The following is a 15,931-nucleotide window of genomic DNA, read 5'->3' as shown; positions in this document are numbered from 1 at the left end:
GTAGACCAGTGGTGCCAGATGTATATTTGCATAGCATGCCATGGTCATGCCTTTGATTTAACTGATTTTTTTTAATCTGCTGCAATAGTATTGAATACAGAAAGTACAAAAATCACAGATGTAGCTAAAGATGTTTGCTGCTGATGGCAGCCACAGGTAATGGCTCACAGTGGGATCTGCTCTTGTGTGCTGGTCACTGGCTGGGTGAGAGATTTTGGCCTCCCTGGGGGGTGGGACCCTGGGGCTGCCTGGGTGGATCACTAAGTTTCACTTAGGGGGGATTGCCATGGCTGAAAAGGAGCCAGCTGGCACACACCAATGAACCAGAGCCTATCCTGGGAACAATGGGTGCAGGCAGGAACCAACCCTGGGTGGTCACCAACACACTGCAGGGCACACACACACAACCAGTTTGGACCCACCAACCAACCTGCACATTTCTGGACTGTGGGAGGAAACCATAGCCCCTGGCAGAAACCCATATGCACGCAGGGAGAGCCTGCAAACTTCACCCAGAAGGAGCGTGGGACTGAACCCAGGACCTTTCGGCTGCAGTGCTAATCACTGCAGCACCATGCCGCCCCCAGTAAGTTCAGCCAACCCAACGCAGTTCAGCCAACCCAACCCAGTTCAGCCAACCCAAAGGACCCTGAAGAATAACTAACAGTAAAATGTGGTCGAGACTAAAACCTGCGGGGTACCATCCTTGATTGTGGTGAGTTTCTAAATACTAAGCCAGGTTTCTAAAAATGAATAGCAAGATGGTTTGATTTGTTGTTCTATCCCAAGTTGCGTTCTAAAAGCGACGAGGCTTTTTAATTCTCGGATTGGGGCTGGGAAATCTGATTGTGAATCAGATAGGAGCTTGCTGGTTTTAAAATGCTTACATACCCAACATTGCCTCGTGAACCTTTCAGAATCCAAATTTTGGTCATGACGGGGGAATGCCCCCCATTATTTAATTTGGCTTCATTCATCCCCCACTAAGCAGACCATTGTATTTACGTTATTAAAGCCATAGGCCACCGCCTAGAGCGCCAGTTTCTGAGGGGGTGCCGACTTGCCAGCCAATATCATTTTGCCTTGGTCGGAGGGCGTCGGTGCTGATGCTCACCTAGGCCGCCATCAGCTAGGACCAGTACCGCCTAAGACTAAAGAACGTGTCCTAGTCCATCCCCCGATTCTACGTTACGCACTTAAAACTCCCATCGCTTGAAATTTGATTTACGAGCCTAGATTGCCCTCTTGTGGACGTCAATGTAAAAAACACTTCTCCTAAAATAAATAGCACTAATGATGTTTCTTTGTGTAATGGGAATGTTAAAATAGGTGAAACAACTCACAACGGAATCTGCAGATTGAAGTGTTTAATTACAGGAAAGTGATAAATGGAGAAATATGCAAAATTATAAGAAAGAATACTTGGAGGAAACTGTGAGGTAGCTTAAACGGAGAAGAATCAATTACTATATAATTAGCCCACCCTACGCATTTTGACAATCTTACCTGTTATTTTACATTTTTCTAACTCTAGTTTGGGGGTAAAGTGTACTACTGTCCTATAACTAGGTTTGTCTTTGAAAGTCTTTTCTGAGTCTTCCGTGGCTCTTTAAAATGATAATTTCGGGCTTTGGAAAAAAAAAACAATAATTAATTTACAACAGTCTTGAAAGGAACGATTTTCTACGGGGGTCTAAGAACGAGCAAAGTGATACCGTTCGGACATTGGGGGGCGCTGTTGCAACATGCTTCCCTTGCGTTGTCCCGGAGTAGCAAGCAATTCATAAATGTTACGTAACAGCGGGTTAGGGCCAATCGCAGGCAGCACAGGGCTGTAACTGCGTGTATTAGGATGGTGGCAGGAAACCTGCATGGGGGATGGGGGGCATGCAAAGTCCACCTAGCCCCCTGCTTTGTTCCAATTAAAATAAAAAGATAAGCTGATCTGTAAAGGTGTATTTGGGACTGTTCAAAGAAGAGCATATGCAGAAGGTCTATTGAGTGAGCACTGTACACTGTATTTACTATACTGCTGACACAGCGGCCTCACTCCTGCCAGACCTCTGCTTCAAGCTCGCCTTGCGCTCAATGAGTGCGGCCATAGCGTGTTCCGCCGTGCTGTGTGGGTCCCCCCCCCCCCCGCAGTCCAAAGACACAGGGCAAACTTGTATGTGTTAGAAAGTGTATATGTATGTGTAGGGGCATGCCTAGAAATTCTGGGCCCCCTGACAAAATGTCACCCAGCTCCCCCAAGTGAAACTGTTTGAAGGTCCTGTGAAGTACTGGACCCTTTCAATCTGCCAGGGAATCCATGCACCTCTGATGCCCTCGTCTATGTGTTCTGCAATGGACTGGCGTCCCGCCCAGGGTGTACCCCAGCCCCATGCCCTGTGACAGATTGGCGTCCCCCAAGGGTGTACCCCAGCCCCGTGCCCTGTGACAGATTGGCGTCCCCCAAGGGTGTACCCCAGCCCCGTGCCCTGTGACAGACTGGCGTCCCGCCCAGGGTGTACCCCAGCCTGATATGCCCTTCCTGCAATCCTGTCCAAGATGGATTGATGTAGCACTCGACCTGTATGATGCTTTCAAATTTAGGAAACATTCACCTGCGCTCCCATTTATTAAGGCATTTTTGCATATGCTAAATGGTAATGATTACAGTTGAAAAAGGGGGGGGGGGGGGGGTGTGGCTCATATGTAGATGTGTCTGGAAGCCATATGGTGTGAAAATGCACTCAAAGAACTGACTGAAAAATTGGACCAACAGTATAGGTGCCAGAAAGATAAATGAACACAGAAGAATAGTAAACTTAAAGCAGATTTTTTGTAATTAAAAGAGTATGTTTAATGGAATTATTACACAACTCCACATACTGTACATACCACGTTAGCACATCTTTGGACACGTGCTGTGTACGCCATTCACCCGTGCATTTTAAGTGACAGGCATTATGTTCAATCTGTTGTGCTGTCAGATCAGCTGATGACTAAATTATCCCCCCGACCAAAGCCACATTGTATTAGAGAATTTGAGGACGTTTTAAGTCGACAGCTGACACAATGAGGTGAAATTTTACGCAACAAAAGAAGTATGTCTGCAGGATTCTGGTTATTTCGTCGCATGCTGAATTTAAATTGAAGTTGCTTTGCACAAACAAGTCAATTTCTGTGCAGGAATTTCACTGCAGTCAGAAAAGTTGGGAGAAGACTGCAAGGGCATTTGTGTCCGGAGGGTTTTTAACCCCCCCCAGCGGAATGACTTTCATTCCTGATAGCCTGTAATAAAGTGCATGGATATCCTTTGATGAACAGTAATGCTCGGTGCAGGTAATGCATGCCGCATTGAGGCGACGGAGCCGCATGAACTGCATGCTACAGGTTGTTCTTTTAATAGCTCAGTACTTGTTTCAGTTTTTAACTCATTTATTCGAATGCTCAGGTTCTCTCACTGAAATCCTCCTAGTAACAGGGTACTAATATTTGTAAAGTTATCACTTATAACAATTATTGAAATGATAACAAAACTAACAATAACAATAAACAACAACAAAAAAAATCATAAGAGTAGTTGTGTGGAATATATGTTTGAGGCATTGGACTGCGTGAAAAACATTCACAGTTGCTTCAACAAACAGCTGCTCAAAAACAACTGTCAAGACCCTGTACCCACAATGCACCCTGTCCCTGCCAGCAATGTTCCAACATTTATGAGGCCTTGCACAGCGATTAGGTCACTTCCTGGGCGGAGGGATACGGTGCCACAGCAACATGATGTATGATGGCAGGGTGTTCATTGCCAGGCTTCTTAATTCCTTCACTTGCACAGATCAAAGCATGGAAATGCATTAAATATTAATGGACTGGCAGAGAAATGAGTCACTGATGCTGGCCAGTGCTTTTTACGTCTCAGCATTCTTCTGGAAATTTTCCGGAGTTCTCACCGGCACGCAGAGTGCTGAAGATGCACATCGCGTGGTTGTGGCAGCCCGAGCAGAGTAACTCCACCAGGTTTTCTGCCGCCTTTTCCTCCTGGGACAGGAGGTCCCGCCCCCTTCTGGAGCTCAGCTGCAGTCCTCGCAGCGGCAGGCCAGGATGTAGCGATAGGTGGCAGTAATGCGGGAGCCGCCGGTGCAGCGCAGGCGCACAGCCTTCAGTTTGGACGTATTGGGCCGGCAGCAGGAGCAGCTGTTCTTGAAGGGCTGCTTGAGTACAGAGCTGAAGGAGACCAGGGGGTCCGAGCGTGACGTGTGGCTGCAGTGGCCCTCACAGCGTGCCAGCAGCACCATCTGGGAAGGGGGACATCAGGGAGAAGCTCGTCACCATGGTCAAACCTGACATCAGCTACGAAGAGGCCAGCATTCTATGCCTCACACAGCCAAAAATGTGTTACGTTACTGATTTATTGTTGCTGTGTCCCCAAACTACTCATTCCTTCACTTTCAACCTTCACAATGTCACAGCTGTGCCTAGGTCAGGTTTTATGTCATCATTTTGTCATTTTTGGTGTGTTGAGTAGTGATGGACAAAATGATGCTTCATGAACCACTTGCTGTATTTTCTGACCCCACTAGATGGCGCTCTCTGTTCAAAAAAGGGCACAAAATATGCCCTAAAGAAACCTAAGAGCACCGTCTACTGATGTGGGAAAATAAATTCATTAATTAATGGAATAGCCTATAAGCAAGAGAAGTATTGTTAGCTGTTATTAAAAACAAAGAAATAGCCATTCATCATAACTGCCTAGTGCACAGGCAATGAAATATTGTTGTATGTTACTGAACTTCAGCTACCACTTCGGTTTAATTTGTTTCAAATTCATTTATTCAAGCTACTCGTGTCCTGCAGTTTGAGGTTACACCTCCGTAGAGCGCAGCCTGCAAAGGCTACACCTCCGTAGAGTGCCTCCTTCGAAGGATGCAGGCCCAGAGTTTGGACACAGCCAGGCTGCGTTCAGAGGACAGTGCCTGCAGCCTCCCATTTCACCGTTGGCTGCCATCTATTACTGCTGTTTCAATTTTGGGGGTGATATGTCTCAGGTGTATCAGGTGTAGATTTTCGGGTGTAGATTTTCATCCATATAATGTTTTTTTCTGAAGTGGTAATAAGATCCGTCGAAGATAACTAGAGTAATAATTTCAAAATGGAGTTATACTGTTCACAAGGTCAAACACCTTATCTAAGTCACCCTTCCCTGTGTTTCCACTAAGCGCCGTTGCTTCAGTTTTGGTGTGATTTATTTCAAAAAGTGAATGAGCAGGTCCAGATCTTCAGTTATAGAATGTACCTGAAAATTTTGGAAAAGATTTTTACTTTTTGAGTTAGCATCTTAAAGGGATCAAATCTGAAACCCTTCTAGCTCTTCTCTCTGCTATCACTTTATGACGCTGCTTCACTTTTAGGGCAGAAGGTAATCAAGTCCAGTTCTTCACCCATACAATGCCTCTGCAAAGGTTTCTCAGTCAGGATGCTCACTGCCTGTCCCTCTCCATGTACCCAGTATCTGTCCCGCTCAGGATGCTCACTGCCTGTCCCTCTCCATGTACCCAGTATCTGTCCCGCTCAGGATGCTCACTGCCTGTCCCTCTCCATGTACCCAGTATCTGTCCCGCTCAGGATGCTCACTGCCTGTCCCTCTCCATGTACCCAGTATCTGTCCCGCTCAGGATGCTCACTGCCTGTCCCTCTCCATGTACCCAGTATCTGTCCCGCTCAGGATGCTCACTGCCTGTCCCTCTCCATGTACCCAGTATCTGTCCCGCTCAGGATGCTCACTGCCTGTCCCTCTCCATGTACCCAGTATCTGTCCCGCTCAGGATGCTCAGTATGTGTCACAGTCAGGGTGTTTATTGGCCAGATATGTTTGAAAGGACGATTCATTGGGTGACTCCAGCTCTGTATGTGTGGACCTGTGTCAACATGGCTCCCAACGGTCAGGTGGCAGACGATCCCAGAGTTTAAAGGGATGGACTCATTAGTGGCCAATGCCTGTGATTTCAGGTGGTTTCTGTAGGAATTTGAAGGCAGGACGGTCTTTTGAATCTCAGAGTGGAATTATGCTGACTTGAGAAGTGGTCTCAGTTTCGGCCAATAGCCTGTACATGTGGCCGAAGTCATTGTGGGGGGGGGGGGGGGGGCAATCTTAATGCTGAGTGGGTGAGACTGACATGACAGGAAGGACCACTTGAAGGAGCAGCAGCCTGATCTATTTTCCTCTCCAGTGAGAGGAACTGACAACCCTCCGGTTACAATAAAATACACATCAGCTGGATATGGTTAAAACACAGGCTAAATAAAGCCCTCAGCTAACCCAAACCCACGTGTAGACAGCTCTTTATGATCAGTGAGGGACCAGTCTGTCTTGTACATACATGTTACCCTAAAATACTGCTGCATGGGCGGCTACACATCAAAATCAAGGCTTGAACCTTGAAGAGTCTCCCATGGGGGAACTGGGCCTCTGAGATAGGAGGGCTCAGTACCCCTGTGAGGGAGCTCATAAAGTTCCGTGATCTCCAGAAAAAAGCGAGGATTGGCGGAGGAACCCTGGTTGTGGAGACCTGAAATGGAAGACCTGCGGAGAACCACAGCTGAGCAGCAGATGTGAGCTGAAATGGTTGTTTACAGGAGTCCGTGGACAGGTGGGACACATTTGGAGGCTGGCACTCAGCGGTGCCTGTCAGCCCCCATAAAGCCAGCACTCTGCATCAGTTTGAAGTGCAGCTCCAGATTCTAGGGCTTCGTGACTCAGCTGGGGAGTGTGTTTGGGTCACTCTCCTGACCTGTCGTGACTCCTGGCACCTGACAGCTCCTTCTGAGAGTCAGACAGGCAATTACCAGCAGTTATTAGTGGTCAGATTTTAAAATATGGATAGAGAGAACAGGAATAGCAAGAAGGAAGCAACAGGAACTGAACCAGCAAGCCATTCCTCATAGGTTGTGATCTTAAAGGGGAAGTCAGCCATGTGACCTTAAAGGGGAAGTCAGTCATGACCTGACAGTGGGCTGATCCTGCGCTGCACCAGGTTCTTATTTACTCTGTTCGTTGTTCTTCAGTCCCCTTATTAAAACAGACGGGGAGCAGCCATATGCGTGTGTTTCCGGGGGGGGGGGGGGGGGGTGGTATTAGAAGTGAGGCAGCCCCTCACTGACTGACAAGGGCCCCCACCCAGCACGTTACATGCTGATGAGTCCCAGCTGGGAGGGCTGGCTGGGTAAATGAGGGTCTCTGGTTTGCAGACACACAAGCAGGCAGACAGACACCAAGCCCCCCCCCCACAATGAAGGCTGGAGATTCTGTCAGTCACTGACATTACGTTTCGAGGAATCGCCATGCTGTCGCTTCCTCAGGGCAAGGAGAGCTGGCTTTGGCTGGGGGGGGCATTTTGGAGGTTGTATTTAAAAAACACAAGCCCCTCCTAAGCTAAAACATATCACTAATAGTTACAGTTACCCGGCCAACTAAATAAAGAGGGACATAGAAGGAAAAGGCCCCCATATGGGCGCAATCACTTTGCTGATATTTTTGGCCAAAGCCGGGGGCGGTGCAGGCAGGGTGCACTCTGGGTGATTAGCCAAGGTGTCATTCCGGAGAGGAGGACGGTCACTAACAAGGAGGGTCGACTCCCGAGCCTGAGTGGGTTTTATAACATCACCTAGATGGTATCCTCGGGGGAGGATGGGGTGTCACTGTGTGTGTGTGTGTGTGTGTGTGTGTGAGTGTGACATGATGAGCAGCGTGGCTGTGGTTAGCGGGTTAGCGGTTAGCCCCAGGGGTATGGTGGCGTCAGAAGGACATTATTAGGCTGAAGGTCAGTCGTACAGAGAATATAATCGTAAAACACAAAGAGGATATTTATTACAATATTATAACCAATCACAAGAATCAATTAAATTAGAACAGACATGATATCAGAATCGTTCTTTTGTAATCTAACCTGTGATGAAAACATGCTGTTTGTTTTCTTATAAATAGCTGCTGTAGCTGTGAGGAACCAGCTGAAGACGTCATGTTGTCAACAATGTTATAGGTAAGAAGAGTAAATATAGAAATGTTAGTAAGCACAGAAAAAGCAGGAGAAGCTTCTGAGATGTGGACTCCCAGTATTACGTGCCAGGTCCTACCTTGGAGTTGCACTTGTAGATAGGATGGGTGATGGTCTCCACAAAGTGGTGTCTCATGCACCTGTCCGGGGTGCCCTCCCCAAGCCGCCCGCCCTCGCCCTTACCAGCCGCAGCCTCTATCATGGCCAGTAGGGGGCAGGTGAGCAGGAAAAGCAGCACCCTCAGTCTGGCCAGGTGGCTGGAGTTTCTCATTTTGACCCCGAACTCCCCGCGAGGTCCAAACTGTGGGAAAGCTGTTTGCTCAGCAGGCGGGCGGCTGGTAGTCGGCCCCCCAGCAGACGGCAGTGCGGCTCCTCCGCTCAGCTTGTCCCGGTGAGCAGGCAGACGCCGTGGCCCCCGCTGGTTTGGGTCTCCATGGCTCCCACAAGATCCGCGGTCTGTCAGGGGAAGGGAAGCTGGATCAGACAGGGAGTCACACAAACGCTGTGGGGTTTGGGATCGTGGCCTCGCTGCTCAGCAATCACTGGGCGAGCGGCGGACCTCCTGAAGAACCTCTGCAGCAGATGGGCCCGGTGCTGCCTTGGAGACCCGGAGCTGGTGACAGAGTTTGCTGCTACCTGCCAGGCGTCTGGCCTGACGGCTCCGACCAGGAAGCCTGTGACGGATGGGCTGGGCTGCCAGCCGGCCCCTGTGTTATTCTAACAATCCCAGAGCAAAAATGCTATGTTTTCATTACACGCAGGAGAAACCCAATACATTAATAAACAGCCCGGGGCAAACGGCTCCCCAGGAATGAATTTTTCATTAAAGGAATGGTCACATGACAAGTCCCTTCATGACAGCAAGTGAAATGCTAACCAGAGGATATGTATATACACTATAAATATATAAATTCATCTTTTGGTATTTAATGGTATTCATGGTTAGCGTGCCACCATAATAAGCTTTTCCACTGGCCAGTGTACCTCAGACCCGGCTCTCCGGAAGTAATCTGACCCGGGACCTGCGTCTGGCACAGTTTCACGCAGAGGAAATTTTCATTTGCAAAAATGCATATGGTTTTTTGACCACCCTTCTCTCAGCCGCGATCTCTTTGGAGGTCAGAAGTGTATGCCGGTCATTTGAAACTTTCCCTTGGCGTCTTCCCTTGCAAGCGAACCGCTGGAAGCATTCGCTTGTTCAAATTAATATTCCCTGTGTTTTAACTAGTAAGAAAATGTCTTTCAGGTTCACATGTCATTCCAGCACATTTTTCACAGAGGGTGTCAGAGATGCTGGTCCTCTTGTCTTGCTTTGAAATCTGTTACCAGCTAGCAGGAGGAACGTGACTGATGTGTTCCAGCCAAAGCTGAAGTTGCACATTCAAAGCTACCAGAGACTGATGGGACTCAGCAGCAATCAGGATACCTGAGATTCACATAGGAGCTGTAACTACAGATCATCCACGTTTAGTAAAAACCTGTGCGGCACCTGTTCCTGCTGACAGCCCGTCTGGTGGGGCACAAGTGAAAGGGTGTGTGATGGTAAGCCCCAGGTTTCTGGCTCGCCGGCGGTTCTGCTGCGTCTCCTGTAGGCGAGTCATCGAGCCTGAACCGTTCCAGTAAAACATCCAGCTGTACAAGGGGAAAATTGCTTGGGGTAAGAATGTAAGCTAAGACTAATTTTCTATTTATAGAGCCGGGCGCTTCAGAGGAGTCATTCAGGTTAGGCAGTGCGATGAGGTGCATCAGCAGGGACCCTCCTGGGACTCGAACCATCGCGTTCGGCCTGCAGGCCTGCACCCCCAACCCCCCCATTTTCCCTGTGCTGCATTCCTCGCCAGGTACCGCAAAGCCACAGCGAGTCCCGGCCTGATATCGCCCCAGAGGTATGGGCGAGGGGGCGGAGTCAGTCTCATCACATGTCACGGGTCTGACAGCCAGCACCCCACCCACCATCAAGGGGGGGGGGGGGCTTGTCAAGACCACCTTCACACCTGTTTCTCCCACAGACTTTTATTGGACCCCTAGAGAGCTGGCGGAATGCATCTGGGACAGTAACACGTGGCATTTGTGTAAAAGCAAGCCCCCCACTCAAGAGCTTCCAGGTTAGGCTTTCAGCTCAGCCTCTGCGCATGGCAAAATGGGGGGGCTCTGTTTGTAGAGCCGGGATCAGAAGGCCCCCTCACCTTGCAGGAATCCGAGCGTAATCCAAGCCAGGCAAAAGTAAACAGTCTGGTTTTATTTAATTAGGCTTTACTAGCGGGTTATAATTTCAGCCAGAATGTGTGTGTGTGTGCGGGGGGTTAATCAATTGTGTCCAACTCAGGGATGTTGACTTATTAAACTGTGGCAGGATTTCAGAGAAGGTGTAACAGCCAGCCCAAGAGCGAATGACCCAGCCGCAAATGCCGGCGTCTTCCTACCAAACCAAGCTGTAAAAACACCAATGGAAATGGACACTAATAACTAGACCTTTCATGAAAAACCGACAATGATGTTCATTTTGTTCTTGTATAGAAATAGAGGTTCGTCTCCCACAGAAAAACTTTTGAAGTATCTTGCTGGAAGAGGGGAATTTTATCATTCCGATGACCGATTTGTGCTTCAGTGTATTGGCCAGTCTATAGCCATCGCTATAGAAACAGGCAGTCCCCCATCACACTGGGCTGGCTGTCCTGGTAGGACAATAAAACTGGAAGGCTGATGTAGGAGGAGGAGGCACAGGCCATCTGGAATCAGCATGAGCTCGGACCCATGTCAGAGGCTGATTGGAGGGGCCAAAAGACTGCATGTGTTTATTTTCTCTGCAGGCTGGAGTGTCTGGTCATAGGATGACCCCCCCCCCCTTGCAAGTCATAAGGTGAATGATGGTGAACCATGTCAAACCAGGAACAAGACCGGCCCGGTGTCATTAAGGTGACATTCCATGCTCTGAAGGGGAGCAGGCGTGACCTGTCTCGTGGTTCTGGAGCAGGTGTGACCCGTCTCGAGGTTCTGGAGCACAGCCGGCTTCCGCGATTCGTCTGCCCACTGAGACATGAAAAGCCACAATGTCTGAGCTGGAAATCCCAAAGCAAACAGCGGTCGGCGTACGCGGTTTGATAAGATGACAGGTTGATTTGCGGAGCAAACCCACCCTCTGAGAGGCCGTCTTTTGCGTCAGTAACCCCCCCCAGTCCCCGGCACCCCCGTCGGGGATTTATCGTCGCGCCTGCCTGCTTTCGTGCTCACCTCTTTCGGCAGCTTTTAATAAACCAGAGGGCAGATTCCTACAGGGATGGGTTATGATCCCCACCTCCCCCCACATGCCAGTCCTGAGTGTGTGTGCCGGGGGGGGGGAGGGCGGGGGGTGTCCGACGCCACCCTCTTCATGGCACGACTAAGCCTGTCTCTAAATATACACCATCCGGTAAAAGCTATGAGGGCACACCATATGCACCCACTGGCGTTAAGCAAATGTTAGCTTTACCTCTGGGGCGGCCGACATTCAATCTGCTGACCCCAGGTGGCAGCACTGCCGTCTGAAGGTGAGTGATGCATCTGCCCAGTCTGACTGCCGATACCCGGAGGTGCTTAGTGATGCGTTGCTGAAATGCAAAATCCTGAATGGCTCTTCTGCTGTTTCTCCAAAATCAGACTTCTTGTCCTTTTGATTTCTTTTGTGGTCATCACTAAAATGTGGATTGTTGACCAGTGGGAAAACATGCCACTCGGCTTTTACAGTTCTCTTTCACAGGTCTCTGTCTCGTTCATGAGTCTTTGCCACAGGTCTCTTTCACTGATCTCTGTCTCTTTCATAGGTCTCCCCTCTTTCACGGGTCTCTCTCACTGGTGTCTTTCACAGGTCTCTTCTCTTTCATGGGTTTCTCTTTCACAGACCTCCTTCATGGGTCTCAGTTTCAGGTCTCTTTCACAGGTCTTTCACCTTTATGGGTCTTTGCCACAGGTCTCTTTCACTGATCTTTGTTTCTTTAACAGGTCTCTTGTGGGCATCTTTCATGGGTCTCTTCCTGTTTCATGGGTCTCTCTCGCTGGCATCTTTCACAGGTCTCTTTCACAGGTCTCCTTCTCCTTCACAGGTCTCTTTCATGGGTCTCTGCTGCAGGGTCTTTCACAGGTCCATTTTACAGGGTTCTTTCTCTTTCATAGGTCTTTTTCTGTTTCCTGGGTGGCCACTATCACTACTTTAAAGAGGGGCTCCTCTCTGTGTGATGCTTCACCTGAATCCGGCAGTTTGATCACACAGCCCCCTCACCCCCCCCCCCCCCCCCCCCACTGCTACAAGGTGCTGGCAGCCCGGCTGTCAGCCTGATGAACAGCTCCCCACCACAACACGCGCCGCACGCGTCACCCATACGCTCTTTTTACCTACCCCCCCTTCCCTCTGGGCTCTGGTGCTGCACCTCTCTGTGAGGGACGGCTAGTCACACCCAGAAAGACCTGAAAACCGCAGTGTGTCTGTGTGTGGCTCTGAAACTGAATATAAATGGAATGTCGAGTGTTGGGCAATCAAAACCTGATAGGGGATCATTCTGTCCCCCCTTGTCCGTTTCTCTAACCCACGAACTCTGTTGCCGTCAGGAGCTTGTGAACGTAAACATGTTTTGTATTTATGCTTTACTAAGTGGAGTAATACACATGCATGTTTCTTGAATGCAACCCTCTGCCTTCCAGCGTCCCTTTCAGAAACGCAAAATGAGCTCATCAACACCTGAGGCAGTAGCGACGGCTCCCCGGCCAAAGCACCCCGCTCCCCAACCCAGTCGCCCGCCAAGCCGCCCCAGGGGCATCTCCCGTCAGCCCAGAGGGAGCATGCTGAGCAGAAAGCCATCACTCACCCCGTGCTGGGAGGTGGTGCCGAAGGCGCGGGTCACCTTTAAATCCAGCGCTCCCACGTAGAACAGAAGGCAGTAAATCCGGCCCCAGCAGTCACGCTGACGAACTGAGATGGAGTTTCCTCAACAACAATTGCTTTTATGCCCTGCTCCCTATCTCCCTCCCGCCCTCTCTCCCTCCCTCCCTCCCTCTCTCTCCCTCTCTCTCCCTCTCTCTCTCTCTCTCTCTCTCTCTCTCCCTCCTCCCCCCCCCCATTCTCACACTCACGCTCTGGTCGTGTGAGATTTTGCTGCCCCCCCATTCTCCCCGATGCTCAGACTCGCTTGCGCTTTCCTGGGGCGATCGCGTGAAAAGCGTGCCCCTCCCCTCCTCCTCCTGGAGGAGGTGCATCGCCTCCTGTTCACGCGGCAGACCCTTGCCAGGCAAATGGGGATTCCAGCTGCAGGGTGAGACCATCTACCTGTGAAGCCCTGTGCATTTTTTGCAAGGTTATAAAAGCGTCCGCTGGCTTTGTGTGTTTAAAAACAACTGACCCCACTTGGCCAGCCTCAGATGCAGGCTGTCACCCCCGTAGGGACGTCACAACACTGGGACGGTGTAGGGGGAGGTGACAGGTCCCCCCTGACAGGGGCCTCAGGTGCCTTGCAGCTACGTGGATGCTGACAGACCCGTCTGCTAAATGGACAGGCGGCCCACCTCCCCGGCCGCTCGCTTTGTCTGGGAGAGAACGGTTGGGAAAGCCTGGATCGGGCCCAAATGTAGATCTGGCAAGTCGATTTATGCATGGAAAAAGAAGCGATTATTGATTATTGAAATGTGCACGGTCGATCTGCGAGGACATCAGGCCTGGCTCGCAGATGATACGCCGATACTTGCTTTATTCCACTCGCCTTAATGAGGTCTGTGAAATATGCGGGTGAGTGATCTTTCAAATAAAGTGTGCATTTCATCCATGGGAGAGCAGAGGGCAGAAACTGAGAAGATCTGGTTATCTCTGACTCTTCTGTATTCAGATGTCTGATCTCCTAAATCTGGCTACATTTTTTTAACTGGCTCAGAATGCCCCCCTCCCCAGTGCAGCAGTGGGGCCAGGGAGAAGCTCGGGGGGCTCTAGCCACTCCTAAAATGACCATAGCACCCCCACAGCACCTTCCTAAATACCTGTAAAATCTGTAATTTAACAAATTTTTTCTTGTGATAACAGAAATTTTCTCGGTAGATATGTCAGAAAAATAAAAATACCATACAAATTAACAATAATAATAATGCAGTGATAATAAAATACTTACCGTGGTGGCGCTATGTTTTTATGAGCATCACAGAGTGACGGGCATTCGTTAGTACAAACCATTGTGTTTTACAGGAATTTTTTTAATACAATAGGGTTTAAGGCAGTCCGTTCTTAAGTACAAGTTCTCCGTAAATCGGACGTCCTTACCCTGCAGACTACCTTAACCTGCAGACTACCTTAACCTGCGGACGTCCTTACCCTGCAGACTACCTTAACCTGCAGACTAACTTAACCTGCGGACGTCCTTACCCTGCAGACTACCTTAACCTGCGGACGTCCTTACCCTGCAGACTACCTTAACCTGTGGATGTCCTTACCCTGCGGACATCCTTACCCTGCAGACTACCTTAACCTGCGGACATCCTTACCCTGCAGACTACCTTAACCTGCGGACGTCCTTACCCTGTGGACGTCCTTGCTCTGCAGACTACCTTAACCTGCGGACGTCCTTACCCTGCAGACTACCTTAACCTGAAGACTACCTTACCCTGCGGACGTCCTTACCCTACGGACTACCTTAACCTGCGGACGTCCTTGCTCTGCAGACTACCTTAACCTGCGGACGTCCTTACCCTGCGGACTACCTTAACCTGCGGACTACCTTACCCTGCGGACGTCCTTACCCTACGGACTACCTTAACCTGCAGACTACCTTACCCTGCGGACGTCTTTACCCTGCGGACTACCTTAACCTGCGGACGTCCTTACCCTGCGGACTACCTTAACCTGCAGACTACCTTAACCTGCGGACGTCCTTACCCTGCAGACTACCTTAACCTGCGGACGTCCTTACCCTGCGGACTACCTTAACCTGCGGACGTCCTTACCCTGCGGACTACCTTAACCTGCGGACTACCTTAACCAGCGGACTACCTTAACCAGCGGACTACCTTAACCTGCGGACTACCTTAACCAGCGGACTACCTTAACCAGCGGACTACCTTAACCTGGCTCCACAGCACCTGCAACATGAAATCAGTGCCGCCGCCACCGGCCACATGTCACGAAAGCTCTGGGTCGACACACCGCATTACATCTGCAGATCCTTCTCGTTAACCTGTGGATGCTCCAATCGTTAGTATAAGCGAACAATAGCAAGAGGATCAAAAGTTCAGCATGCAAGGTTACCTTTAAGGTCCAGGCTGTCCCCTCCTTAGGAGCTGTCATTCCTCACCTGTCCCCCCCCCCCCCCCAAAAGAATAGGAGGATTTATGTTATGCGACGTCTCCGAGTGCCCTTTTCATACTGATATGCCACCCTCCCTGGTGATTTATAGCATAGTCCAAGGACCCCCCTCCCCCCCAGTGGCCTTCTGAGAACGCAGCTTTTCAGTGCCACGGGCGGACATGAGTCACCAGAGCTCTTCTGGAGATGCCGGATTCCTGTAGTCGGTCCAACATTGTGGATTTCAACTTGATACCTGCACGGTGAGCGTTCTCAGACGCCTGCGCGTTCAGTTTTTTTGCCAAATAGTTGGACATTTTTTTCCCATTGACTTGCGACTGTTTTTCTGCCTGTTTTTGAGTTTTGACTTTTTATTTTCTTTCTCTCTCTCTCTCTCTCTCTCTCTCTCTCTCTCACACACACACACACACACACACACAAACACACAAGTTTGTAATTATATCTTTGTGAGGACTCTCCATTCATTTCTATGGGGAAAACTGTAATCCCAACCTAACGACCTTATCCCCCACCCAGCCCTAACCTTAACCATAAGTAACCAAACAAATGAGACTTTTGACATTTTTAGTTTTTTAAT

At 49.7% G+C, this 15,931-nt stretch overlaps 1 protein-coding gene across 1 annotated transcript; it reads right to left on the bottom strand.

The window, feature by feature from the left end:
• Nucleotides 1–2,865: 2,865 nt before the first annotated feature.
• Nucleotides 2,866–13,009, bottom strand: ndp (norrin cystine knot growth factor NDP). The gene is made up of 3 exons (XM_023800837.2): nucleotides 12,881–13,009; nucleotides 8,122–8,498; nucleotides 2,866–4,286 (listed from the first exon to the last, which is right to left on the bottom strand). The coding sequence occupies exons 2-3, from the start codon at nucleotides 8,311–8,313 to the stop codon at nucleotides 4,062–4,064; spliced, it is 417 nt and encodes a 138-aa protein (XP_023656605.1). The 5' UTR covers nucleotides 8,314–8,498; nucleotides 12,881–13,009; the 3' UTR covers nucleotides 2,866–4,061.
• Nucleotides 13,010–15,931: the final 2,922 nt, after the last annotated feature.

Source organism: Paramormyrops kingsleyae, chromosome 1, assembly GCF_048594095.1.
Source record: "Paramormyrops kingsleyae isolate MSU_618 chromosome 1, PKINGS_0.4, whole genome shotgun sequence".
Taxonomy (NCBI): domain Eukaryota; kingdom Metazoa; phylum Chordata; class Actinopteri; order Osteoglossiformes; family Mormyridae; genus Paramormyrops; species Paramormyrops kingsleyae.
The sequence above is the reverse complement of the archived record's forward strand: the minus strand, read 5'-3'. Positions and strand labels throughout refer to the sequence as shown.

What these genes read in the sequence shown, in the direction of transcription:
- ndp (XM_023800837.2), bottom strand. Translation starts at nt 8,313, where the DNA reads ATGAGAAACTCCAGCCACCTGGCCAGACTGAGGGTGCTGCTTTTCCTG. An exon ending in TCTACAAGTGCAACTCCAAG is followed by an intron (nt 4,287 to 8,121) that starts GTAGGACCTGGC and finishes CCCCCTTCCCAG; the next exon opens with ATGGTGCTGCTGGCACGCTG.